General features: G+C 46.4%; 1 protein-coding gene and 3 non-coding genes across 7 annotated transcripts in view; 1 reads left to right on the forward strand and 3 right to left on the reverse strand.

Moving 5' to 3' along the window:
- KLHL3 (kelch like family member 3) overlaps positions 1 to 26,473 on the forward strand; it is a 100,461-nt gene extending 73,988 nt beyond the window's left edge. For 3 of the 4 annotated variants that reach the window (XM_045576343.1, XM_045576347.1, XM_045576344.1), the window contains 7 exons: positions 5,984 to 6,101; positions 6,458 to 6,655; positions 8,419 to 8,520; positions 11,650 to 11,778; positions 15,973 to 16,113; positions 18,520 to 18,663; positions 21,984 to 26,473. In XM_045576343.1, coding sequence (XP_045432299.1) covers positions 5,984 to 6,101; positions 6,458 to 6,655; positions 8,419 to 8,520; positions 11,650 to 11,778; positions 15,973 to 16,113; positions 18,520 to 18,663; positions 21,984 to 22,012 — 861 coding nt within the window. In that variant the 3' untranslated portion in view covers positions 22,013 to 26,473. The remainder of the gene's footprint in view (positions 1 to 5,983; positions 6,102 to 6,457; positions 6,656 to 8,418; positions 8,521 to 11,649; positions 11,779 to 15,972; positions 16,114 to 18,519; positions 18,664 to 21,983) is intronic. The other variant, XR_006740633.1, reaches the window with a different exon arrangement.
- LOC118711936 lies at positions 17,620 to 17,752 on the reverse strand. Its single transcript, XR_004985887.1, has one exon. It is a non-coding gene; the product is annotated as a small nucleolar RNA SNORA66 (small nucleolar RNA).
- On the reverse strand, positions 18,861 to 18,990 carry LOC118711949. Its single transcript, XR_004985898.1, has one exon. It is a non-coding gene; the product is annotated as a small nucleolar RNA SNORA5 (small nucleolar RNA).
- On the reverse strand, positions 19,167 to 19,298 carry LOC118711948. The gene has a single exon (XR_004985897.1). It is a non-coding gene; the product is annotated as a small nucleolar RNA SNORA5 (small nucleolar RNA).
- Positions 26,474 to 27,744: the final 1,271 nt, after the last annotated feature.

Below are 27,744 nucleotides of genomic sequence, written 5' to 3' on the forward strand. Positions count from 1 at the left end.
GGTAATGAAAGTGAGACTCAGCAAGGGTAATGCCTTGCCCGTGGTCACACAGCTATTGGGCTGCTGGGCTGATATTTGACGCCAGATGTGTCTGACTCCAAAGCCATTTCCCATCCGCTCTTCCCTGTCTTGTTCTCCCCTATTGCTGGTTCTCTCCCCTACTGTCTCTGCACCTTGGCTGTCCGTCCTTGCCTGGAGCACCTGTTGCTCAGGAACCTGCTGGGACAAGTCTTCTGCCTCCACCTCGACATGCTCCTTCGGATGAATTTTTGGTGTTAGCCCTGCGGCCCCACGCACCAGGGTAAGAGAGAGTCTCATTTCCTGCCCTGGCCCGAGGGACCGACTGGCTGGGCCTGCCTTCTGCCCAGCTCACCGGTCATGGAAGAGAGTTTGGACACCCATTCTACTCTTGTCTGATGAAACAGTGTGCAGAGCCCAGGTTGTTATGCTCATTTTAGTGGAGTGTTTAATGACTGTGGGATTAGGGTTAGAGTCTTGGTCCACAATGGGGTGGAAAGCTCTACTCTTTACCTAGTGCTCCTTTCCCTGACTGGTCTCTGATAACTAATGGCTCTTAGACACAGAGTCGCTGTCATATCACGAGGAAGGACCAACATGCCTTCACTCCCACAGTCTTACTGGTAAAGTCGGAATCATCCATGTGAAAGGGACCATTTTATATTTATTTAAAAACCATCGTGTTATGCTGGGAGTGAAATGTCCTTCCTGAGGAATCAGGTAGTCTTTCCATGGTCTCACTCACTAATCTCCCTAAAGTATTGTAAATGGCCATTTGACTTCCTAAAATGAGCTTGTTTTCCTTGGGAATTGTCCAGTAACCACTGCGCCCCCCACCCTCCCAATGCACAGATGAGTCGGCTTACCCATATTCTGTCAATCAGAACTCTCCATTCACCAAAACCTCTGCAGCCTTCAACACAGTGTCAGCTGAGACCTGGGGGTTGGGGAGTGGGGGGTGGGGATTGGGGGGGGCTGGGTGCCCTGAGAGACCCCCAAGTGCATTGCAATTCTTGAGCATGATTAAATCATAATCACTAGCCTGGAACCGGTTCTTTAGTTTATTGTGATTCCCATATGGCCACTGGTAGTTCTTAACTCAGGGTTACCTTGAAAGATAAATGTTAAAAGTAGGGATCATTGAATAGGCTGATTTGAATCAGTAATTGCTATTAAAGGCATTACAAATATTTAGTAAATTGGGATTTAGGGGTGTTGGGGAAAGAAACAAACATGTCTATGAACTCCTTGGGACTGAGATTTTCTGAAAATGTAAAATGAGGGTTTGCAATTAGAAAATGGTTCAGGGCTCTTTTTGCCCTGCTATCTCATGGTCTTAAATCATTAGAGGTTTGCCGAAACCGGTTTGGCTCAGTGGATAGAGTGTTGGCCTGCGGACTAAAAGGTCCCAGGTTCGATTCCGGTCAAGGGCATGTACTTTGGTTGCTGGCACATCCCGGTTAGGGCATGTGCAAGAGGCAGCTGATCAATGATTCTCTCTCATCGATGTTTCTAGCTTTCTATTCCTCTCTCTTCCTCTCTGTAAAAAATCAATAAAATATATATATTAAAAAAAATCACTAGAGGTTTATAGTTTCAGAGATGTAATGCGTATAGATCTTGGTGAGTACTCCTTTTTGTCTAATTGGTTGCTAAGATCAGGTATCTATGGAAACAATCACTCATTATTATTTTAGACATTTCAAAAATTCAGGAAATTTTTTCTTTAAAAAAAATATTTTATTTATTTTTTACAGAGAGGAAGGGAGAGGGATAGAGAGCTAGAAACATCTATGAGAGAGAAACATCGACCAGCTGCCTTCTGCACACCCCCTACTGGGGATGTGCCTGCAACCAAGGTACATGCCCTTGATCGGAATCAAACCTGGGACCCTTCAGCCTCAGACCAATGCACTATCTACTGAGCCAAACCGGTTTTGGCTGGAAATTTTTTCTTTTTATTGTGCACAATTACATGATGATGAGTGTAGTGTTCCTTGTATGATGGCTTTTTTTGTAAGAGCTGCCATAGAAACTGGATTTTTTAAGAGACAAGCAGAAAGATACTTCTCTCTGCTTTGGGCTACCTCCACATTTTCAGAAACTGATAGCCTATTCCACAAAACCCCATAATTACTCTTTCCAAATCATTGCACAAGTTTTGGATATTAAAAGTCTTCTCTCACCAGTGGTTTTATGAGCTCAAAGGCAAGTTTATTTTGAAAACCTTGTCCTGTATTATTTTTGTCTTTCTACTCATGTTTGATTGGCACATTGTATTTTCTATAATTCTGTTTCTCTGTACTATGAAAACTCTCAGAGATGGATGCTGGATTTTCTTCAATGTGAATGTACCACCTGGTGTACCCCTGGGGGGAAAGTGGTTTCTGGGGATGGTCAACTTTCCTGAAAGCTTTGCCTTTTTAATTTACAGCTTGTACAAAGAATGAAACATTTCTTCTGATAATTGAGTCAAAAGATGGAAAAAGCTCTTTCTCTTTTTATTTGTTTTTCCTCAGCATCCCCAAAATTGTAATTAGGTGCCTAATATGTCTTAACCCAAGAAAATGACTTTCTGGCCTGTGTATTTTCCCCCTTTAACTGTGTATGTCTTCCATTAAACTCTTTGCATGTGCTATTTGCTATTCATTCATTCATTCTCTATTCTAAATAAATATTTGAGTTCTTGCTTTGACATAGCACCATAAGACCCTAGGATTATCTTGGTGACTGAGGTGATAAATTTCCTGTCCTGGCAGGACTCACTTCTAGGAGGGAGACAAGGTCGCCAGACAGTTCAAGTACAATGATGGGCAGGGGTTTTTTTTGTTTTTGTTTTTAAAATATATTTTGTTGATTTTTTTAACAGAGAGGAAGGGAGAGAGATAGCTAGAAACGTTGATGAGAGAGAAATATCGGCTAGCTGCCTCTTGCACACCCCCTACTGGGGATGTGCCCGAAACCAATGTACATGCCCTTGACCGGAATCGAACCTGGGACCTTTCAGTCCGCAGACCGACGCTCTACCACTGAGCCAAACCGGCTTCAGCCAATGATGGGCAGTTTTAATGGAAGAGCACAGGGCATGTGTGATCTCAAAGAAGGGACATAAACTCAGATTTGGAAGTCAGAGAGACCATTTTGGAAGAAGTGACTTGTAAACTGAGACCCAGAAGAAGTGTGTGGAAGCAGAGGGATCAGAAGGGAAGAGGAATATTTCAAAGAGTGGAAACCGCACATATGAGTGTGTGGGTGCCTGAGGTCACTGGGGGGAAAGATCTTAACACTGGTCTGATTCTCACTGAACTCCCCAAATTAGATTTCAAAGAAAATCTTTGCAATAATTTGACTTCATGTTAGCTTTATCAACTCAAATCTAGAAGGACAATGCAAGTTCTAGGTATGTTTATGAATGCAGGGCAAGTCATTTGGCCCTGGATGGTTTGGGTATTGTCTGAAGTTTGTGGAGAGGCTTTGTCCATTAACACCCCCTTAAACTGTTCATGCATGCCTTTCTAAGAGAATAATGGCAGGTGGGAAGCAGTGTTGAATTCAGCTTCCCTCTGAGAAAGGGCTGCTCTTGAAAGAGAGCATGGGCCCTTTGTGCCTAGGCACGAAGGAAAGTCACGTGGAGAATGTTTATTTCCAGAAGCAGCTGCAGATCTAAGCCTGAACTGTGTTCTGGGTTCCTTTGGGATGTTCCAGAAGTCAGAACTAAATTCCGAGTTGTTGGACATCGGTCATCCATTTGGCCCCAGACATCTGTGGACTAACTCTGATGACCAGTGATGGACTACACAGGCAGTGGGTGAGCCTGAATCTGGAATCTTGGGGGAAACAGGCTTGATATTTTGAGCAGTGTTTGTCTGCCTCCTCATATCGCGGATACTGTTCACCTGAGGGATGCATCCTACTTCTGTGAACTCACACAGATTTTGGTGATACTTCTCTCCCCAAAAATAAATTGTGGAAGAAGTAAAGAGCACTACAATAATTCATAATGGCAAAAATTGTTACTGGCACGTCACCAGGAAATCCCTGTGGTTTATGGGTTAAAACAATGGTTATCAAAGTATGAATCTTGGAACAGCAGCAGCATCAACTGGATCTTGTTAGAAATGCAGACTCTCCGTCTTACTCCAGACCTACTGAGTTAGAAACTGGCAGGACCCAACGATTTGTGTTTTAACAAACCCTCAAGGTGATTCTTATGGGCCATGAAGTTTAAGAACCACTGGAATAAATAAGACATGCTATAGGTAATGAGAAAATTCTATGACTTATATTGATTAGTTGCTTATGACTTCCACCCCATTTTCTCCTCTTATGAAAGTGTCTTGGAGCCCAGCTGGTGTGGCTCAGTGATTAACATCGACCCATGAACCAGTAGGTTATTGGTTTGTTAAGATCAGGGTACCTGCCTGGATTGTGGGCTCGATCCCCAGTAAGGGGCGTGCAGGAGGCAGTCAATTGATGTTTTTATCTCTCTTACTCTTCTGTAAAATCAACAAAAAATGGTTTTGTTTTGTTTTGTTTTTTTAAAAGAAAGTATTTTGTGAGTGAGAGTGATGTCATTATGAAGACAGCCATGAATTTGCACAAATTTATTAAAATATTTAACATATTATTAACTTTGATACCTTAATTTTTCTTATTAATAACATGTAACGAAAGTCACAACAGGGATACCACAGTTAAGTACTGCAGTTCTATTACTGTGGCCAGAAGAATGGCATTTACTTTATTTATTTATTTGTTTATTTATTTATTTATATTATACCTTACACAAGGGGTGGGGATCCTCTGGCCCAAGAGCTGTATAAGGCCAGAGAAATAATTTGGTGTGGCCCTACCAAGACATTGGGGGTGAGTTAATGAAATGTTTGACCAAATACAGCAGGCTAATTGTTAAGTTGATAATTTTGAATGACCCGGAAATGATGTTACAAATATCCAAATGGCCCTTGGCAGAGAAAAGGTTCCCCACCCCTGCTCTACACTAAGAAATATGCTTGAATTGCTCTCCAAGACACATATGTGTGTATAACCAGGACAAATATTTTGTGCAATAATACCCTTATTATATTTTATGTGCTGTTTATTAAAAGTATGCTTGTTGCAATCCACTAAATTGATCCCATGGCCCACTGTTGAACCATGACCTGCAGTTTGAAAAACATGGATGTGGTGAGCTATCTTTGCATGGACCCTGTCTGTAGAGCAGGAGAGGGATGGGGCTGGCCTCACCTCTGTGTCAGGTAGACTTGACTTTTAGTCCCTGTTCTGCCACTCTTAGCTCTGTGACCTTGGGCAATGTAGTTCTCTGAGCTTTACTTTTCTCACCTGTCAATGCAGTTGATAATATCTACCTCACAGAGTTGTGACAAGGGAATGACAACATATTTCGTACAATGGCTGGCAGTGGTAGCTACCACCTTTCTTTGCAATGGTACTGTTAGCACTGATTTTCAGATCATCATCAGTTACATACATTTTTGTGCTAACCACCACAAAGCAGTGTTTCACAAATATTTTCCATACTGCAATGAATAAGTACTCCCTGTAGTGTATGCATTCAGAAATATTGTAAAAACCACGTTGTCTTAAAAATGCACCCGAATTCTGCACTCTATTCTAAAATATACTCACATTTTGATATATATATTTTAGAATATTTGGTTTTAATATAAGATTTAGTACTCTGAATATAGATAGCCCTGCCAGTGGCATCTGGGAAACACGGACCTTATGGTTGTGTTTCTGTGGGAAGACACTCATTAGGCTTTTTTGAATAGTCATGCCTGTTGGTGATTAGAGGCGGCATCTTCCTATATGTGGCTCTGTAAACTGGCATCTCAGGTTACCCATGGACCCTGGGCACTTAGCACGTGAAAGCACCAGGGACTGATCACCCTTGAGTCCGATGTTGGGGAGACCCAGCTAATGTTCACCTGTCTCTCCGGAGGTCATGATTGTGGTCGGTGGCCAGGCGCCGAAGGCGATCCGCAGCGTGGAGTGCTATGACTTCGAGGAGGACCGATGGGACCAGATTGCCGAGCTTCCGTCCAGGAGGTGCAGAGCAGGTGAGCAGCCCCGCCTCCGTGCCCAGCGGCCTCCGCTGCGGGCCTCTGCCCCGTGCCCGAGGCCTGCTCTGCTCCCATTTCCCCAACCATCTGTGCGTGACAGACTCTCTTTTCCTTCCCGCCTGCCCAGTTTCTAGCTATCCCTTCTGGGGTCAGTTCTTAACGTGTTTAGGGACTTCAGCTAAAATTCAAGTATTTGCTTGAATTAAACAAAATTAGAAAAGCAAAAATGAAAAAAAAAAATCCAATGAATTCCATAATGACTTCCAAATGTCTAAGGGTGGAGATCATCTTCTGTGGCGAGTTATTCACACGCCTGAGACGATCTCAGTGTGTCTTGGTTTCCCGTGCCTCAGGTGTGGTGTTCATGGCTGGCCACGTGTATGCTGTGGGCGGGTTTAACGGCTCGCTGCGTGTGCGGACAGTGGATGTGTATGACGGTGTGAAGGACCAGTGGACGTCCATTGCCAGCATGCAGGAACGCCGGAGCACACTGGGGGCAGCCGTGCTCAATGACCTGCTCTACGCCGTGGGGGGCTTTGATGGCAGTACTGGTAGGTCCTGGACATGGTCCCCACCTGCCCCAGCCTGAGACACACCCTCCACAACCCTGGTTTGCTCAGCCAGTTCTTGGGCCAACCCTTCTGTCCATCCATATTTACTTCCCTAAGAACATACCCATCCTTTCTCCCAGCTTGGGTGCCAGATTCAGGTTTGGAATATGTAAAGAACATGTAACTGCCATGTGCTGTCATTTCTAGGGCTCCAGGATGGACCCTGTAGGCAGAAGAGGGCCCATTCTCCTTTCCAGTAGCTGGGAACCATTTATTCAGAAGATGAGACTTAGAAAGAGAGTGTGCTTACCTAGAAGGCGAATCGGCACTGTAGTCTGAACCCAGTGTTGGACGGATGAGGGAGCTAAGGTTCACCCATAGCAAGAGACCTAGCTCAGGACACAGCCTGAAGCCCCACTGAATCTCTGCGAGTTATGCCTCTGCAGGAATGTTCCCTTGTTCCTCGTTGTCATCTAGCTTCAAAGTTAGAATCAGACATGGACTTGGAGAAATTATCTCATTTCTCCTCATGTCTCCAGGTAAAGTCTTTGCAGACAATACCTCTATTAAAATAAAATGTTATCTTTTGGCCCCAGGATTTGAAAACAATATTTGTCACTTCTCTAAATTTTCATGTGTGTCTTTACAAGTTGGTGACCTTTACCAGCCTTCTCTTAGCCTCACTCATGTAACTTCAGGGTTTGTAGTGCTCATAGTAACAGGACCTGGGAATAAAGAGAACAAAAGGGTGTAGGACATTGTGTGTGTGTGTGTTTTTTAGAATTCTTTTAGGATTTTCTTTTGGTTGTAATTAGAAAAACTGAGTAAACTGTGGCTTTAAAAAAATGAGAGATTTAAAAAAATTTTTCTTTATTGATTAAGGTATTATATTATGTGACCTTATTCCCCCACCACTCCCCTTTATCCCCCCACTCATGACGTTACCCCCTGTTGTCTGTGTCCATTGGTTAGGCTTATATGCATGCATACAAGTCCTTTGGTTAATCTCTTCCCCTTACCCCGACCCTCCCCTACCTTCTCTCTGAGATTAGACAGTCTGATCCATGATTCTCTGTCTCTGGATCTGTTTTTGTCCATCAGTTTAGGTTGTTCATTATATTCCATAAATGAGTGAGATCATGTGACATTGTTCTTTTTGTGACTGACTTATTTCACTTAGCATAATGCTCTCGAGTTCCATCAATGCTGTGAGATTTTGTTTTCCTCATGAAACAAGAAGTCTAGAGATTGGCAGTTACTGACTTGATCCAGTTGCTCAACAATATTGGTGCCAAGTTCTGTAAGAGTCTCCTGGCCTTATCCTCATGATCACAAGACGGCCATTACAGCCAATATGTGTGTGTTCCAGGCACAAAAAAGCAGGAGGGCTATTTCAGAAATCCCCATCAGACTTCTGGGTAGGTCATATTGATTTGGTTACCCCTAGTTGCAAGGGAGTCTGGGAAGGCAAGTGTTCAGCTTTTCAGCCTCTAAGGTAGAAGGGAATAGGAGTGTTGTAATTGGTAGGTGTTCAGTGAAGCAGCCTCTGGTATTTATTCCATTCTGTAGATTTAACAATTTATGTTTGCAAAGCAGTACAGTTGTAACCCCTGCCCTTGCAGATGTGTTTTGGGCAGGTGCCATGTGGGCTGAGGCAGTGCTGAGCCATACACTCAGGTCTGCACTCTTCCCCACCTCAGTTTCCCAGCACAGCAGGGTGAGGCTTGGTACCATGGAAATCTCACAAATCTCTCATCCCCCAGGCTTAGCATCGGTGGAAGCCTACAGCTACAAGACCAACGAGTGGTTCTTCGTGGCCCCAATGAATACACGGCGGAGCAGTGTGGGTGTGGGTGTCGTGGAGGGTAAGGAGCAGCAGTGGGTATGGCCTGGCCCGGCCCGGCCTGGGCCTTCTCCTGGTTCTCTGTTCCTTTCACTACTGCTTTGAGTCAGGTACTAGAGTCCTATTTTAACAGAGGAGAAAAGGGAGACTCAGAAGTGAAGCTACTGGCCCAAGCAAATAAGTCAGTAAACTAGGAGGAGCCTAGAAGGGAAATGCCTACTTATCACTTTGGCCACTTGTTAATAGCGCTGCTACATGTTGGGAAGTGGGAAGGGACAGGGATCCAGAGTCAATATGTAGAGGGGGTGAGAGTTAACTCTTTAATTTTGTCCTCAGGGTGAACATTAAAAACCTGAGTGTGGTGGGCACCTCTTCCCAGGCCTGATTAGTCCCTGCAGGGCAGGTTGGTGGTAGACTCCTGCTCCAGTCAGGAAAGGTGTGTGGGGTGGTGTGGGAGGGAGTGGGCAGATATGGAGCTTAGTTAGACAGCACATTGAAATTTGTAAATGGCTTTCACATCCAATTACTGCCCTCCTCTCTCTCTCCCCCCTACCTCCCAAACTCTTCTGAAGGAGATAGGTAAGATTTAGATTTCTTCCATTCTGGCCAACCGAGTCCCAGAGTGGGGGTGAGTGATTTGCTTCTTGTAAGCAAATAGCACAGTGGGTCCTTGAACTCAGGTCTAACTTCTTAACCCAGAGCTCTTTCCACTGTGCTACTCCTTCAGACCATTAGAAAATGCAATGGGGTTTTTACAAATCTGTGTGAATTAAAGCATAGCATATTATTTGGGCTAAAACGTTATACTTTGCAGGACAACACTGTTTTACTAGCTGTCCCGAGGTGGATTGAGCATTCAGATATGCTCCCTGGGCATTCAGATATGTGCATTTTCTCTCTCTCTCACAGGCACACACAAGACCACAGAGTGCTCTGTGCAGAGTGTAATGTGCAGTGAATTAGACATCAATAGAAGGATTCTCTTTTCTCATTGCATTTCTCACCCTGTACAGTATTGTGTAGTTTAAATTTTCATATTATTCTAAGACCTGGACAGGCCATCTTAGTGAGCGCAAGTATTTTATCCTCTGCAAAGATAAATTATTTCTTGCAATCTCATCCTCCTAGTGGAACAGAAATTGATTTGTCTGCCAAAATAAGTGCTTTGTCTAGCCACCTTCCCATTTCACCCCTCGTTCCTTAGCCAGGAGTACCAAACAATCAAGTAGGGGTTTAAATAGCATATCCCTGTTAATGGGTTCAAGGAGAACTTTGAGAGGGTATTTTCCAGCTGACACAGGGTCGGAATGGTTGATGGGGATTACAGGAGGCACCTCCATGGCTGTCATTCCAAATACTCCCTTTGACAGGGGCTTTCGGGAGCACGTTGTCTTATGTGGGAGAAGGCTGTCTTGTCTCATGCCTGTGGGCATTTGTTCACCTTGTCCATCCTGAGTCAGAAGCTCTTTTGGCTGTGACTGATCCTGGGCAGCAGAGTCCTTAAAGGGAGGATCTGTAGTGGACTCGGCTTCACGGTGGCCTTGTCGATGCAGTTCTCCACATAGTTTCCACGTGGCTCCTCCCTCTCATCATCCCCTGACCACGGCTATACAGGCTGAATGACACCAGAAGAAAACAAAGAGTGGAGATCAGGATCATTTGCTACTGGCTGCTTAGAAGAATTCCTACTTAGGAAAAGGGACAGTGAGGCTCAGAGATTAGGCAAAAGCTCCAAGGAGCGGAGGTCACGCGTTTTGGAGAAATAGGTTTCTAGGAGATCACCTGGGCCACTCCTGCCTCTCACCTGGGGTTGCCCTCCAGAGCTTCTCGTCTCCCTCACACCCAAGGCCTTTCTCCTCCCTGACATTAGGCTTTGACGAGCGGCGGGCAGCTGGGTGAGCAGGTGGTTGTGTCCGAGCCAGCACACACTGAGAGCGTGGCCTGGACCCGGAGGAGCTGCTGAGTCAGTTTTCTCTCTCGGGCAGAACTGGGGAGGAGGTGCTCCTTTTTATAGAAGGGCCAGTTGGAAGGACTGTGGGGTAGAAAACAACACCAGGCCCAAGGACAGAAGAAAAAAACAATTGAACAGATTTAAGCCCCTGCAGGGCAGTTGGTGGTAGAATCCTGATATGGCAAGAGTCCTGATGCTCGAGCATCGTTTTGAGCCTGAGAATCTTTTTCTAGCATAAAATAACGGCAGATTTTCACACACTACAGTAGTTGTGCTCTTGGTATTTCTCTATTAAGGAAGCACAAGTTGACAAAAATATTTTAAGTAACTCTGTTAAGTAGATTTTCATCTGGTGGTGGTTATTTAGTCTATAGTGTTTAAGATCTTTGTTATAACTCCATGGTCCCCCTTAGGTTTGGGGTCTACGGGTAAACTAGGATTCTGGGTAAGCCAGGATTCCCAATCGCGCACACACACACACACACACACACACACACACACGCGAGACCCTCCTACTTTATTCTAAGACTACATGTTTAGCCCAAAATGTTTCAACCCCTGCTCTGGGAGAAGTCAAATAATGTCCTTTTCCCAACCTCATCCCCATCTCAGGCAGAAATGATGCTCTTAGCTAACAGCTTGTGGTATTTTTATTTTACAAGTCAGTGATTTTGCTTCAGGGCTCAGAGATCACAAGGGAGTGTGCAGACTCACTCCAGCCACGTCAGCCCAGCATGCACACCGAGCCCTCCACTCACATGCTCCACCCGTGAGAGTTGCGGACAGAGCACAAACCATGGCTAAGTCAGAGTTTGGGTTCTTACCAGAGAATATTTCCCCGTATTTGTTCTGTCTGCCAGTGTGAGCATTTAGCCAGAGAACCAGCCTGCCTGCCTGTAGCTGGGGCCCTCTTGTTTTCTACCTCTCAGTACCTCATTCTGGAGAACACCTGGCATGGTTCACCAGTAAGAATATGCCGGGCCCCGGCAGTGCTGAGCCATACACACCTCTGAGCTGTGAGGAGCTCAGTACACAGGAAGAAGTTGAAGTCTTGAGAAGTGTGTGAAGGAGGCTTATCCTGGCTGGGGAGGGAAGGGGGCCTGAGCTCTGATGCAGATGAGGGTGCCCAGTGGGTTAAAGGTGGAGTTGGTTTCATGCCAGTGTCCCGGGCACCATCCTCAGCTACTCTGTCTGTTCCAGGAAAGCTCTATGCTGTTGGCGGTTACGACGGGGCTTCCCGCCAGTGCCTGAGCACCGTGGAGCAGTACAACCCGGCGACCAACGAGTGGGCGTACGTGGCGGACATGAGCACCCGCCGCAGCGGTGCAGGTACGGGGGGGGGGGGGGCCCTCAGGGCGCAGGCTCTGACTGATCTGCTCACAGGTGGGTCTGGAGACCAGCAGCTTAGCATCCCATCTGTTAACCCCCCTCTTCCTTCCTTTCAGTGTACATAACCCCCGTTAACCTTTCCCTGGGGATCACTTTGCTAGAAAATAGATGAGACAGTATTCTCTTCATCATCATCCCTCCATCCCATTTCTGTTGGGATGCCTGCCTCTCCTGAAAGTAGGGCTTGGTATGTGCCAGGCTCTGTCCTAATGACTTTCTATGACTCAATTTATTTAATCCACACCACAGTCCTATGAGGGAGACACAATATTAATTTCACTTAACGGATTAAAAACGTAAGCCAGCCGGGGACTGAGTAATTTGCTCAAGGTTATATATCCTTGGGAACTGGCGGAGTCAGGATTCCCACTCAGACCTATCTTACTTCAAAGTGAGTCTTTTTGACCTCCAAATTATTAGCATCCCAATCTTACAAAGTAGTAGGACAAGCACTATCCTGTCTTCAGTGGAAAAGCTAAAGCTTGCCTGTCTAGTGTCTGTCTCGAGGATTGAAAAACAACCTGTGAGAGTTCATACTTGGAGATAAACTTGGGTCGCCCCTGCTCGCTTTCCCTGCTTCACGCCTCCCCCACGTGGGAAGAGAAGGGCTTCCCACTTTCACTTCCTGCGGGAAGACCAGGAGCTGCGTGGCCCTTCAGGATTTTTCGGGAAGTGGAACAACGTTTCCTTCTTCCTGTTTTGTCTACCTCATCACCTTAGACTCGTAGGGGTGTCGAACTCAATCAGAGAAGGGGCCAAAATCTAAAATCCAGCCTAAATCGCGGGCCGAATGGTTTACTGAACAGTCATAAACTGTCATTGTGATGGAAACGCAGTGGAGTGCAGTGATGACAGCGCGGTGCGGGCCACATTGCAAGGCCTGGCGGGACGGATTTGGCCCGCGGGCCTTGTGTTTGACACATGTGCTTAGAGGCTCCAAGGAGAGGACTTGAGAGGCCTGGGGCATGGGCACTGGATTTCTGTCCCAGTTCCTGTGGGGAATGGGGACCGATGACCAACCTGGGCCTGGTGGGAAGGTGGTGTGACTTCTGGGAATAGAAGCAATGAGTGGGCATTTCCCCCACAATGCTAAGCCTTTCTCTTTTTTGAATTTATGAAGATTGATTTGTGATCCCATTTTATAGTATTAAACATATGACCACTTCCTCAGCATTCTTTAAAAACGATGCTACGTTAATATTTGTTTGCTGGTTAGCAGAGAGAAGCTGTGCGATTCCCCTCGGGACGCGCTATGGTTGACGCGCAATTTTCAGGGAGCTTTTCTCTGCTGATCCCCACGGCTGGCACTTCCCAAACATGCAGCAAACGATGGGAGTCAGCAGGCCTGGCTGGGTCTGCCCGGTCTGCTCCTGCTGGCTGCGGACCTCCGGCCGGGTCCTCTTCTCTTCTGGCCTCCGGTTCCTGAGATGGGAAATGAGTGGGCTGCAATGGATGTTCCCTTGGGGCCACATCAGTTCACCAGTCCCATGGTTCTTCTGCCTCATAGAGCTCTTTTAGTAATTTTGGAGTCTTTTTTGTACTTCCTAAAAAATCCTCTAAGAGACTTGAGGGTGAGAGCAAGTGTTTAAGCCCAAGGAAGTAGGGGACAGCTCAGCAGGAGTGAGCAGCACCCACTGAAACGTGTGGTTGCTTTTAGAAACGTCCTGAGCAGGAAGTGAAGAAGGGCCGCCCCGTGTGGAGCCGAGGACACAGCCCTGCCTGAGGATGCAGGCTCAGCTGTGCACAGAGCTGCCTTGGAGGCCTCGCTGCTCGCCTGCCGGGCTGCTCAGGGCTGTTGCTGAGTGGCGATCACTCGCCGCTCCTGCCTCTCGCCTGGTTGGGAGTCCTGGACGGTTACAACGCTGCTGTTCTGGGGAAGCAGGGACCGTGATTTAGGCGTTGGGAACCCCCCGTGTGGGTGTGGGTAGTCTTTGGTGGCCGAGGACCCGGAGGCCCTGGCCTCTGGCCGCCTGAGGCCCTCTGTGGTGCCAGGAGCTCCCGTGGCTGTAGGTCCAGGAAGCCTCTGAGTGAATGTTTGCGGAGGCGGTGGCAAAAGGGCAGTGGTGCCCCGAGCCTGGGAGGCTGCCTGCTCCCTTAGCGGGCATGGGCGACTGCCAGCAGACGGCTGTGGGAAAAAGGCCATTTTGGTCCTGGCGTGTGGAGGGGAAGGTGAGGCAGCTTTGGGATACTGAATTTTATTATCCTGAGCCAGTTTCCACCGTTTCATCTCACCACACACAAACTAATCACTAAGATTCTATGGCACACCAAAAAATATGTTTTTTGCTAATCCGCAACAAAAAACAAAAAAAAAGTATAATTTTGATTCATTCACACTAGATGGCTATTGTTGTGTTGGCTCTTGTCATTTTTTATTTCACAATCTAAGGGGAAAGAAGTCAGTGCCTCTAGTCAAATAATGCGCGTTTTCCAATTATTGCTGTACACCAATTGAAAAATCCCTGTCCTAAGCCCATTAGATTAGTCATTGCTGATACAACACTACCATCTGCTGTTAAGTTAGGGCAACTGCAAGGAGCCACTAGCCAACCAGCATAATTGCTGAAGGAAATTTTAAGTATTCTGTCACTCAAACAATATTTGTTAAAAACCTGCCTTTGGGCACAGGGAAACACGTGAAAGACCTGGGTCTGTGCGTCTAAAACCTGGCTGCACTCCCCATCACGTGAGGTACTGACTCCCGGCCAGGGTCTCCGGGAGGGAAGCCTGCAGCCCGCTGGTTCAGTGCAGCTTGTCGGCCGGAGTCTGTGGGGCACTAGCCCAGTGGTCGGCAAACTCATTAGTCGACAGAGTCAAATATCAATAGTACAACGATTGAGATTTCTTTTGAGAGCCAAATTTTTTAAACTTAAACCATATAGGTAGGTATCTTGTTACCAGTTAGGGTACTCCTAAGCTGGCCTTTGCTAAAAACTCAAGGGGCCGAAGAGCCACATGTGGCTCACGAGCTGCAGTTTGCTGACCACTGCACTAGCCATGATCTAGTCCAACCCCCTTACAATGGGATCCCCATCCAGGAAGGGGACGTTAGAGACCTGGCCAGGACCAGGTGTCCCAGCCACCAGGTCGTTCTTCCTAGACTACTGCGCCACCCTCCTCCTCTCTGGCTTTGATTTTCTTGACTTTTTAAAAAGATTTTTGTTATGTTTTGATAATCCGCACCTGAGGATTCCTCCGCCCCCACTGTTTTTTAGGGCGTGGAAGGAGGAGGAGATTCGGAAACATCCATGTGAGAGAGACACATGGATTGGTTGCCTCGCCCACGTGATCATGTGCCCGCACGTGGGGGGCAGGTGGGGGGGTGAGGCGGAAGGAGAGTTAATCCTGCAACCAAGGTACATGTTCTTGACCGGAATTGAACCCAGAACCCTTCAGTCTGCCGGCCACTGCTCTAGCCACTGACCCAAACTGGCCAGGGCTGTCTTAAAGGATTTTTAACGGTTATATTAAAACTTGTGAAGAATGCAATTCTAGCCCTCAGCTGAGGCCTGTCACTGTGAGTGATTCGCTGCCCTTCTCTGCCATCTAGAGGAGAACGGGGCTGGAGGGAAGGGGTGGGGGGTGGGCGGTAAGGAGTGGAGAAGGGCTTCTGCTTGCAGACTGGCTTGGAGATCTGCAGTAATGACCTCAGCACTCCTGCTGTGTGACTGTTTCCATCTTTAACTCTTTCTGTCCAACGGCTAAGAGGCTGAGTAATGAAAGTAATACCACAGTGAAGGAAAACTAGGAGAGAGGAGAAGAAATACAGTTCTACCACTCAGAAATAGCCACTTTTAATGTTGTGGAGTTCTTTCAGTCCCTCTCCCCCCGCCCTTTTTTTATATGAACCTCCATTTATTTACACCTGCATACGCATATTATGTATATGCACATATAAAATATATTTTTGTTTTTTTAAGTAGAAGTGGGGTCGTATTTGCTTTTTATTTCGATGTTTAAAGGCTGACAACCATACGAGGCGGCAGGGTATTGCATTTGTTTCCCAGATGAGGACACGGAGGGACCAGGGGACAAACCAGCACTCCCATGTCACCTGCTGGTGGTAGCTGTCAGGACCAGAAACCAGGCCTCCTGCCGCCAGCCTGAGGGGGGACACTGTGCTCTGCCTTTCAGGGGTCGGGGTCCTCAGCGGACAGCTGTATGCCACGGGAGGGCACGACGGGCCCTTGGTGAGGAAGAGCGTTGAGGTTTATGATCCCGGAACAAACACCTGGAAGCAGGTGGCCGACATGAACATGTGCCGGCGCAATGCAGGTAACACGGCCGCTCTCTCTGCCTCCCTCGGGGGTGTGGGTCTTTTCTCCGCAAACCCTGGCTCTAAGGCTCCCATACTGGGGCTGAGCTGTCTCATGAACAGGGAGTGTCCACTTGCTGGTAGGCTCTGGGCTACTGGAGGGAGAGCTTGGAACCCCAAAAGCTAGCCACAGGGTCCCCACTGAGGGACAGAGGGTGCCTTCCTCTCAGTGAAAGGTGCTGACTTTCAGCGCACAGAGATGGACAGCGGAAGAGCCCTCTGGGTGCCATCGATGCTACGAGGACATGACTGGACAGCAGCACTTGGTTTTGTATTTTCTTTGCCAGGACGTGGCTCTGAGAACCTCCCACTTCCCGCCTGAAACCAGTCAGTTTCCTTTCAGGGGTACCTGTGAGCGGATTTATGATTCATTCTCCAAGAGAACCACTTCCCATACTCCCTTCTTCCTATTTCCTGTCCCTTCCCTACCCTTTCCCTTTCGTACAGAAATGACTTTCCTTCGAGTGTTTGGGTTTTTCTTCCTGGAGCCTAATACCGCCATTAAACTGTTGTTAGAACTTTGCCCTTTGGGCCGTGGCCTGCGTGGGCATGTCTGCTTTAAGCCTCCTGACTCTGTGAAGGTTGGCTTACCCCAGCTTCTCGGCTCAGAAAGACAGACAGGTGACTTCCAGGCAGGTTTATTTCCTTTAATTCAAATCACCTGTTGGTTAAACCCATTTGTAGCTGACTTGTTGAAACTGTAAACAGAGTTCATTAATTTGCTCATGGTCTAAGCCTGCTGTGATGTAACTTGTCCTTTAAGCCAGTGTTTCCCAACCTTCTCTCATGATGAGAATCACCTGGTGGAGTTGTTAAAACACAGATTCCTGAATCCCAACTAAGAAGTGCTAAACTAGAATTTTTGGGAACCTATAGGTAAAATTGTATACTTAACTAGTGCTCTAAGACAGATTTTATATACAGAGCACTAAGTTAGGTATGCAATTTTACCTATATGTTCTCAAAAATTCTAGTTTAGCACTTCTTAGTTGGGATTCAGGAATCTGTGTTTTAACAACTCCACCAGGTGATTCTCATCATGAGAGAAGGTTGGGAAACACTGCTTTAAGCCACCTGAGTGAGGAATTACAGAACTTGCAAGACAGCTAGTGTATCTGCAGCCTGAGGGTTAATTTAGATGGAAACACATATATGTACACACATTCACATATAGACATTTCTATTTTTTATGACAGAAATTGAATCACTCTAATAGTGTTTGATAACCAATCTTTTAAATTCACTTTATAATCTTTTATGACTATCTTATAAATATATTGACATGAAATTACTTAAATGCCCATATAATAATTTAACGAATTCACTAGAGGACATTTTAGATTATTTCCACCCTTTCTATAAGTAATGCTTTGGTTATTATAAATTGTCCTTCTAGTTAACCAATGCATACATATGAAATTATTTTTTAGAATAAAAGGCCAGAAGTGCATTTTTTTTTTTTTTTACACTGTACTAGGATAGAATGAACCACTTCAGTAGCTTCTGGGGCTAAAACATTTCTATCACCACAATTACTTTAGCAAACTTGGTTCCCTTCACTTCTGCAACATCATGCAGAGTTAGTGATCGAGTTTGCACCAGAAGTGCATTTTTGAGTCAGAAGGGGCACATGTGCTTTCGACACCACCCGGGAAGTGGGTGCAGTATTTTAGAGGATCTTCACCAATACAGATAGTTACTATTTTTTGAGCATCATCAATCTCTTATTCTAATTTTAAAAACACACAGTATATTAGACTATGGCTTTTTAAAGACTGGATGAGCAAGGATTATTTTGTCTTACTTGAATTCCCGCTCATGACACCCTGCCCCCAAACTAGCTCCCTGTGAGATGAGGGTGAGTGAAGCGCCACCTCCCTGGGAGCCGTGTGTGGACTCGGACCCAGTCATGTGAAGGGATCCGAGACACCATACTGAGCTCCACACGGTGCGAGTCTAATAGGGTGTCTCAGGGAGAAGCTTCCAAGAATCGCAGGAGTGGGGTGCATGAAATTCCCCGAGTTGTCACCCTGCAGCTCAGGCTGGGCATGGGAGGTGGGTGCACCGGTGGGCAACACTCCGGAAGACAGGCCTGTCCCCTTAACGCTCTACCTGTTTATAGAGTCGGGGACAGGGAACGATTGCAAGACCATGTAGTCTGAAAGCTCCCCAGTCAGAGAAGTGACCTGGTAGAAAGGGGATCGCAGAGCCAGTGGCTGCTTTCAGTATGTGCTTTTGCCAGCTCTCTTTTTTGCTGTCACGAAGGGGAGAAAGAGCCTCCAGGGCAATCCAGATTTGTCGCGTGCGCATTGCGATCCCTTGTGCTCCTGCTGTCTCATTTCCCATGGCTTCTGTTCGACCCCCAGGGGTCTGTGCGGTGAACGGGCTCCTGTATGTGGTTGGAGGGGATGACGGATCCTGCAACCTGGCTTCGGTGGAGTACTACAATCCCGCCACTGACAAATGGACGCTGCTGCCAACCAACATGAGCACAGGGCGGAGCTACGCAGGTCGGTGTGCCCCACCCCACGCAGGGGTTCAGGGGGCCAGGGGGTAAGCTTGCTGACTTAGAACTGAGAGCCTCTTCCAGGGATGGCCACGCCTTCATTCTGTGCTCATTACAGATGCCCACAATTAGCACTTGTTTCCCCAGCAAACCTGAATGTAAGTTCCCAAGTCTTTCCTTTTTCTTTCTTTTTGCCCCCCTTTGTATCTGTAACTAAACTTATCCCTAGGCCCAGCAGAGGCGGTCAGGGCCCATGAGACAGTGTGTCTATGGCAGTGTTTCCCAACCTTCTCTCATGATGAGAATCACCTGGTGGAGTTGTTAAACCACAGATTCCCGGATCCCAACTAAGAAGTGCTAAACTAGAATTTTTGGGAACATATAGGTAAAATTGTATACTTAACTAGTGCTCTAAGACAGATTTTATATACAGAGCACTAAGTTAGGTATGCAATTTTACCTATATGTTCCCAAAAATTCTAGTTTAGCTCTTCTTAGTTGGGATCTGGGAATCTGTGTTTTAACAACTCCACCAGGTGATTCTCATCATGAGAGAAGGTTGGGAAACACTGGTCTATGGCAGCCTCCTGGGCCAGTACCTGCCATGATTGGGCGGGCACTGAATCTCACACGGCTGCGCAGAAGTCTTAACATAGGCTGTAGGGAGCCTCTTCCGATTGATCGAAGTCATCAGAGGAGGCTTTGGAATGTTATTGCCATTCCTGGTTTGTTTTGTGCTGGTCTTCTAGGTGGAATAAGATGCAGTTCTTGCTTTCCAGAAATTGGAAGTTAAGATCTGCCTACACAAAACAGGACACACAAGTTGATGCACACATAAATTCCAAGTGGAATGCTCTATACAGGTGTTAGGACCCGGCAGGTGAGAGCTGTCAGTCAGGGAAGAACTGCTGAGGAGATGGAGCTGATTGAACTTTGAGGGCAGATCAGTCACGCAGGAAGCTGCCCTTTGCCGGTGCCTCCTCTCCTCCCTCTGCCCCCGGGCAGTGTGTTAGTGCAGTGTAGATGTTTTCAACAGCCCTCTGGCCAAATGTTACATGATGAAATAGATTTAGAGGGCGTGAGTAACCTGCTCAAGACCATGCAGCTAAAAAATGGCAAAGTCAGAATTCAAACCAGATCTGACTTTCAAACCATGCCCCTTGTACGACCCCAGCTCCGAGTTGGGGGAAAAAAGCATTCCAGGCAAAACACTGGGGGAAAGAATACATGAAGTTATTCCTGGGGAGTGTGTGATGGGTTTGGTGCAGGGGCAGGATCAGAGTTGGCGTTGCTGAGGTCAGGGGTCAATAGATAGACAAGCAAACATGTTTCCATCATGTAGCCCAGTGCCTTGTATCTGGTTCTCCAGAAACTGGAATAATTAGAGCTAACATGTGCTTATTGAGCACATACAATGTGCCAAGCATAATCCTAAGTATTGGAGGACCCTTATCTTATTTAGTCCACTTAAGGACGATGCTGGTGTTATTCCCATTTCCTTTCTCTGTTAGAAAGTTCATTCATTCACTCCTTCTTGTTTGGATTTCAGGGCAAAGGAAGATTGGGTGTGTCAGGCTCACCTCTAACATGCTTGTCAACATAGGGCTTTAATTGCAGTGAACTTACTTTACTTTCATTCACTCATTTAGGATTTTTCTCTACTCAGTACAAGAGATTTTAGAGGTATTTTTGTTCTAGAGTGATTCTCTTCCCAGGGTTAATTATTAAAACCAGGGTGTCATTTTCTTCTTGAAGTCACAGTGGGACAGGCAGGGCATTTTCCAGCAGGAGGTAGTGGGGCCCGCAAGGGACACTCCTTGGCTCCATGCATGCCTTAACCAGAGGGGAAAGCTCAGGTGTGAGCGCTTAGAATTACCTTGCCCTGGGACTCTGGGCAAGGTAATCAATCTGGCTGAACCTCTGTTTCCTCATTTGTAAAATGAGAACAAAATTATACCAAGCCTCTTAGGGCTGTTGTGAGAACGAAATGTGATTATAGTTGGAAAGTGCTTAGCACATGGAAACCACTCAGAAAATTATTGTGATTATATGAGAAGCCAGGAAATATTCCAAAAAGGTAATGGTGATTCTCTTTGTAAGAAGGGACTCAAGTTCTTTTACGTTGTATTTGTCTGTACTTTCCAAATTTTCCATAATGGGAATACTTTACTTGTATAATAAAAAGAGAAAGTTTATATTTAAAAAACAATACAGGAACATGCTTAAAAAAAAAGCTACCTTGTGAATGAGAATTGAGAATGGGGTACAGCGAGATGTCCTCAAGGTCAGGCAGCATATCGGGTCTGAAGACTCTGGTTCTGATACAGCAAAGCTTTTATGACTGTACCTTTGTCTAGAAATGACCATGAAATGGATTTCTTAGCAGAATCTCACCATTGGGTTATTCGGTTTCTTTTTCTTTTCTTCTTCTTCTTCTTCTTCTTCTTCTTCTTCTTCTTATTATTATTATTATTATTTTAGCAATGCTCTATTAATTTCACCTTCAACCAGGAGGTTTTATAGTCATGGGAATATATTAAAATAAGGATCCAGGTACCATCATTTCTGTAGACCCTACACGTAAGTTAGGGCTTTGTTCAGCTGCAAGTATCAGAAAAGTTTACAGATACCTGTAGAAGTATGAAAGGATTATGTTTGTCTCGGGGAAGAAAGAAGTTAAGGGCAGGTCTGGAGGTTCAAACTGTGATTGAAGAGCCAGGACTTCCTCTTTTCTGTCCTGCCAGCTTCATTAGTAGCTTCTGCTGCAGCCTTGGGCCTTGGGTGAGCAATTGAAGCAGGACAAGGGACAAAGCCAAGGTGGTAGCACGGGCAGACTTGCATTCACAATGTTGTTGGCCAGGACTGGGTCACATGGCCCTTCCAGCTGAAAGAGAGTCTGGGAAGCTGGACTCCTAATTGCTGGTCTCTGTATAGAGGACAGAAACTTGGGGGATGTTGGCTGAACCAACCTACACAGTATCTGCTATGTGGCTTCATCCATTGCAGAGGGGTGCAGGGTCATACACAGATTTACAAAGTTTGCTCTTGAGAGTGTGGTTCAACTTGGCTAAAACTGCACCACATATGGGCATTCTGGAGTGTTTATCCAAGGATAGAACTTAGCACTGGGGGAAGGGCATTCAGTTAGATGACACTGAATAATATTGGAATGGAGTCTAAAGAGGTCAGGAGGTGACAGTGTAGCTTGACCCGGTGGCAGAGGTAGGATTGCAATTTAGTTTTCCCTTGCTGCAGTTTAGGATGTCTTACATTCATGGACTCTGGAGAGACTGAGATGATAATGTTCTCCCCCTTTTATCTTAGGTGTTGCTGTGATTCACAAGCCCTTGTGACCCCTACCTCCCACTTCCAGGACGTGGGGTAAGGGAGGGGTGCTGCCTGGGACTCAAAAGAGAGGGGTCACGTCAGCTGGATCACACTCGCGGGGAGAGCCTGCAGCGGAGTGAGAACCGTCCTCCTCTGACTTGGCAGAGTGGAGTCTGGAGTGAAGACTCGGGCCCCACCTCCTGCACCTCTGAGGGTGTTTGGTCTCTGCCCGAGCCATGGGTTCTGATGGCTCTGGGCTACAGGGAGAACGTGTGTATGAGAATGTGTGTGTGTGTGTGTGTGTGTGTGTGTGTGTGTGTTGTGTGTGCGCGCCTCAGAGAGAGAGTGTTGTGTGTGTGTGTGTGTTTAGAACAGGATATCTCACTAAGTTGGGGTCGGGGTGTGACAGGCTACTGGATTTCTGTACTACTGATCCTTCCGCTGTGCTAAAAATCAAATCTCAGAAACTCTCTTCCTGTGGGCGCCTTAGACTATGGCTGCCTCTGCCTCCAGGATGTCCAGTTGGACAGGGATGTCAAGAAATGACTGGCAAGGGAGGCAGTGCTCTGATGCCCACATGCTGGCTTGACTCTGGCTCTGAAGAGATGAGCATTTTCAGACTGCACCGTGACCTCTCTGTGCTAGAGCTAGGAGCAAACGGGCTCTTCCTTGGTCTCTTCTGCAGGAAACACACAAGAGCTGCTGTCTTTGGACCACTGGTTTTTGATGTCATGAATCCCAGGTTTGGGAAGTTTGTGTCTCTTCAGCTAGCTCTTCAGAGGAGCCCCAAGTAACACACTAGGAAAAAATACATGAAAAACAAAAACAAAAACACCAAAGTGGAAAGGCTTCTGGCCACAAAGGTCTCAGAGAGAAGCCTACTTCTGGATTTCTCCAGGATATGCAAGTCCCCATTATATTTATTATCCAGAAGTAATTCTTCCCAAAATCCTTTTTACCATCGAAAGTGTTCTGATATGGAGGATAAGTAAGAGGTCACCCTACCTCCCACCCACAGCCTGGTTTGTCCTGCATCGGATGGGGTCGCATGTGCTTCAGACGTCATGGATGGAAGGAATATACCAGCTGGGCTTCTCGTTGGCACTTCATGATGGTGGTCAAGTCTGTTTCAGGTCCTTGTCTTCCTGTCCTTGTGCTCTGTACCCTCTCTCCAGCCCTCAGAACACTCCCCTCCTCCTTACTTCCCCTGTGGAGAAGGAGACGGCAGGCTCTGGATGTGTGCTCTCTCTCCGGGGGAACTGCATTTTAAGAGAGGAGCTAAAGAGAATTTTGCTAGTTCACAGGCAAAAGTTATTAAAGACCATTTCAAGAGTCTGCAGGGAGGTATTTGAGGGTGCACAGAGTCATTTGCATTAAAAATAACCTTAAAGCTATGCTGTTCCTAAATTAGCAAGTTGCTAACATTGGGATTTCTGGCATAAGGAGGGGAGGTCTTGTGTCCGGGGTTTAACCTTCCATGATGTCAGGGTCCCCGCAGAGGGAGCCGAGGGGCTTATGAGCCTGACACTGGACTTGTGATTCATCTGGGCTCCTTCCAAGTGGATGCTGTAGGAGACCAGCATTCCCTTCCCCTCATGCTCACAGTTGGAAACCCGGGATCTTCCCCGGCTAGTTGGCCACTTTGTGTATTTACAGTATATTGTGCACTAAAAACTGGATTCTCTTGAAGATGAAACTTTCATGTTGAGCAGATGTCATTTCAATGAGAGATCTGGAGAGGACCAAGGCACCCAGAATTTCTAGATTTGGGAAGAGGCCAGAATACCAGCTTTGGTGGGACCGTGAGAAATGCCTTCAGGGGAGTCGGGGCACACTTCCAGTTGGTGCTCTGCTCTCACCAGCACGGAGACACAGAGACACGGAGACACGGAGACACGGAGACACGGGGACACGGAGACACGGAGACACGGAGACACGGAGACGGCTAGTTTTAGAGCCCTGCTGCTCTGGGTTGGAAGCTGATGGAATGAGCTTTTTGTTCCAAATGCTCTTCCTCCCTCTCTGCGGGAGGTTTTGGACTTAGTTTTGGTGTGTGTGTGTGTGTGTGTGTGTGTGTGTGTGTGTGTGTGTTGGGGATGAGGGTGAGATTGGGTCTGATGTGTGCTGTTCCCACAGCTGGTTTCAGATCCCATCCCCTCCCCTCCACATAGCAGCTGGACTTCCACGCTTGTGTGGGAGAGACTGCTGTTTGTATGTCGTCTTCCCAGCGGGTCCCTTCCCTGAAAGCTAGCCATCTTTCTTGCTTTTGGGCTTTTGCTATTGGTTCCCCCTCATGCCTCTCCTCCAAGGAAGCACCGCCCCCTACTGGTGGTGCTGCTCAGGCCACGTTCATTTTCTCCTTGTGCCCTTTCTCCCTGGGACTGGGACACTGGTATGTCATCACTAAAAAGCCAAACTGCTCTAACTGCCCACAGATGCCATAAAAACTAGATGCCTCTTTGTCACCAGGTACTATTCTCTCTCCACTGTGGACAAGCATACTTATTTTCAAGTCCATGCTGGTCACGTGGTAGACGAACCCCCCAACCCCCATGCAGGTGGCCACAACTACTTGTGAATGCAGCTTTTTGCCGGTGATGTGTCTGAAATCCCATCACAGTCATGAAATAGAATTGTGGCCCAAGGTAAGAAGCAGCTTAGATGCCACTTGGATATTGATTTGGACTACACAGAAGCCAGACTCTGAATTCCAAAGTAATTTCTCATACATACCCAAAGGCATCTCTCCACCTAAAAGTTGCAGTATTATGCAAATGAAAGTGACCTCATTTTCTCTATGCAATAAGAACACTCAATTTTGTTTCATGGCACACCAGTTGCAACATCCCTTAAAATGCTTTTTGAGCTGTCTTACTTTTGATATTTGTTGTGTGATGTTCGTATATTCCTGAGCCAGATCCTTTCAGAGACTGCCTTTTTATAAAATCAAAGCTATAGCTTTCAGGCAAAAACTTAATGTAGGTATTTTTATAAGATAATTTTTCAGGATATTTGAATTGCTTTTTGTTGTCCATGATAATGAAATGTTTTGGTCTGTCCGTCAGTCACTCTTAGTCCATGCCTATAGCTATCTTCCCTACATTTCTCATGTTCCCAAATGGATTTTCAGAAGATTAATTCTCATATGTCTTCAGATGAAAAGTGTTTTCTTTTTAAGATCTCCTGGATAGGATCTGGGTTCCTTTGGTCTCTGTTCTCTGGCTCCAGATAGAAAACACAGTCACCACCGGTGTTTCCTGAAACCCTTGGGACTAATGTTAAGCCTCCTCAGCACTCATCCACCTGCGTCTGCTCTTTTGGAGTTTGCTTCCTGCAGTGGTGAGGCTGGTTGGCACAGCCTGGTCACTGTGGCTTAGTGAAGCTCAGAAAAAAGCCTGCCCCCCAGGACCTGCTCCCAGGAGAGTCCTAGGTCCAGTAGACCCATCCTCATCTCTTCTGTCTCCTCAGTCTTCTGAAGCTTCCAGCAGCTGAAGGCCTTTGCAGCCAGGTGATGCCCCTTTGGAAGCCTGTTGCCTGTGAACTTACAGAGGGTCACTCTCATGACCCCAGGAAGAATGTGCCAAGCATGTGCTTCCTGGCTGCTCACATTACACTTACAAAAGTACTTGTTTCTTGGGCTGTGTCTATACTCTAGGTCTCTTTTGTGTATTTATCTGCCATTAGCCTCATTAAAAATACTTTATTTTTTATTACTATTGGGATAGGTGCCATTTGAATTGCCTCCATGTTCCCCATTTGCACCTTGTTGGGTCAAGTTGGGAAGCTGAGCAAACTCATTCCAGCAAGCTGGAGTTTTCAAGTGTTTGCCGAGAGAAGCAAGGAGGTTGGAATGTATTTTCTTTAAGTGTTTGCACTATTCAGAGTTCTAAGCCCTCATGCCCAGCTGTGCTGGGCACCTACTGACCATCAGGGGAGCTGGCAGCTCTGCCAGCATCGGGGACGGAGGATCACACCTCGCAGCCTGTGCAGCTCGTCACGGGACTCACATGGATCAGCCACGGCAGGAGCACACGGGACTGTGGCGTTTGGAGAAACAAATCGCTCCTGTGCTATGTTCTTGCCTTTGGTTATGAATTTAAAATTATCCCGCCCCCCTTTCAGTGGCAATAAAGGACCCTCATTGGACTTAATTTGTATATGATGTGTAAAATACTTTCTTTGAAAGGAAACTCAAGACACTGAATGTGTATGTCTGTGTGGGCACTCTGTCTGTGATTGTCCATAGGCAGGCAGACTTAACCACTGACCCGTCCAATACATTGCATAGGAAAGACCCTTGTCTGGTGGTTTCTGCTCGGACAGCAGGGACTGTCTATGTTGTAAACCAACACTCATCACATGCTCGATCAGTTACAGTGCTCTCCGAAGAAACAGTTCCTTGGGTGTATCATTTTAACAGGAATCATGTTCTAGTTTCCCACACTTTGTTACTTCCATTTTAATAAAAGCTGAACTGTGAGAACCTTTCTCTGTCTTGTATTTCATTTCTGTAATCCAGCCTCTTCTGTGTCTCAGACGTGGAAAAGATGGATTAATTCCTACATGGCTTCAGATTAAAAGTGTTTTCTCTTTAAGATCTCCTGGATAGGGTCTGGGTTCCTTTGGTCTCAGTTCTCTGGCCCAAGTGCAGGGCCAGACCCACAAAGACCTTTAATCAGGCCCAGCGAGGCCCCTCCCTCCAGTAGGTGCTTGGTGGTGTGGGCGACCGCCCGCTGATCATTGTGAGTTGGGTGTGCTGGTCTCAGGCACAGGGAGGAGGAAACAGAGATTCAGCGATCAGCAATGATTTTTAAAAGTTTGTTATACCTAGAAGTTTTTATAAGTTTTATGTTTTATTATTAAATATACAAATATTATTAAATATACAAATATATTTTATTAAAATATACAACTATTAACTACGTTGGCTTATAAGATATCAACACATGAAATAATAATAGCTAAATTTATTGAGCACTTACTATGTGTCAGGCATTTTTCCAAGTGCTTTACTTATTATCGATGCATTTAGTTCCCATCACAGTCTACTGAGTTACTATTATCTTTTTACAGATGAAGATATGAAATGCGGAGAGGTTAACCAACTTGCCTCAGGTAGCAATGGCTACACAAGGAGGGAGCCACTCCAGAGTCTGTTTAATCCTGTCACTCAGCCTTGAGGTGAGGGGAGAAGCTTGTTCTGAGGAGCACCCAGGAGAGGAAGGCACCAAGGGCCCCGGGGCAGTGCAAACATGGTGGGACACAGCAACAATGCCGAAGCCCAAGTTTTCAGACCCAAAGTGCCCCATCTTTTGTGGCTGGTAAAATCATTTGTTGCTGTGATGATACTAGCAGTAGCCTCTGTCATCATTCACTGATTATGTACTTATTTGTGCCAGACATCCTGCTAATGCTGTGTACCTTGGCCTTCAATCCATAGCCTCCTGGGGAGGCGGCACCCCTTTGGAGCTAGATGCATACAAGTTCCTTGATTGATCTGTTCCCACCCCTCCCTTCCCCTGACTTCCCTCTGAGGTTCAACAGTCTGCTCATGCTTCTAGGTCTGTGAGTCTATTTTTGATCATCAGTTTATTTTGTTCATCAGATTCCACATATGAGTGAGATCATGTGATACTTATCTTTCTCTGACTGGCTAACTTTGCTCAGCATAGTACTCTCCAGGTCTATCCATCCTGTTGCAAATCGGGAATGAAAGAGGTGAAGTAACAACTGACCCCACAGAAATACAAGAATGACT

Source organism: Pipistrellus kuhlii, unplaced genomic scaffold, assembly GCF_014108245.1.
Source record: "Pipistrellus kuhlii isolate mPipKuh1 unplaced genomic scaffold, mPipKuh1.p scaffold_m20_p_8, whole genome shotgun sequence".
In the NCBI taxonomy this organism is placed as follows: domain Eukaryota; kingdom Metazoa; phylum Chordata; class Mammalia; order Chiroptera; family Vespertilionidae; genus Pipistrellus; species Pipistrellus kuhlii.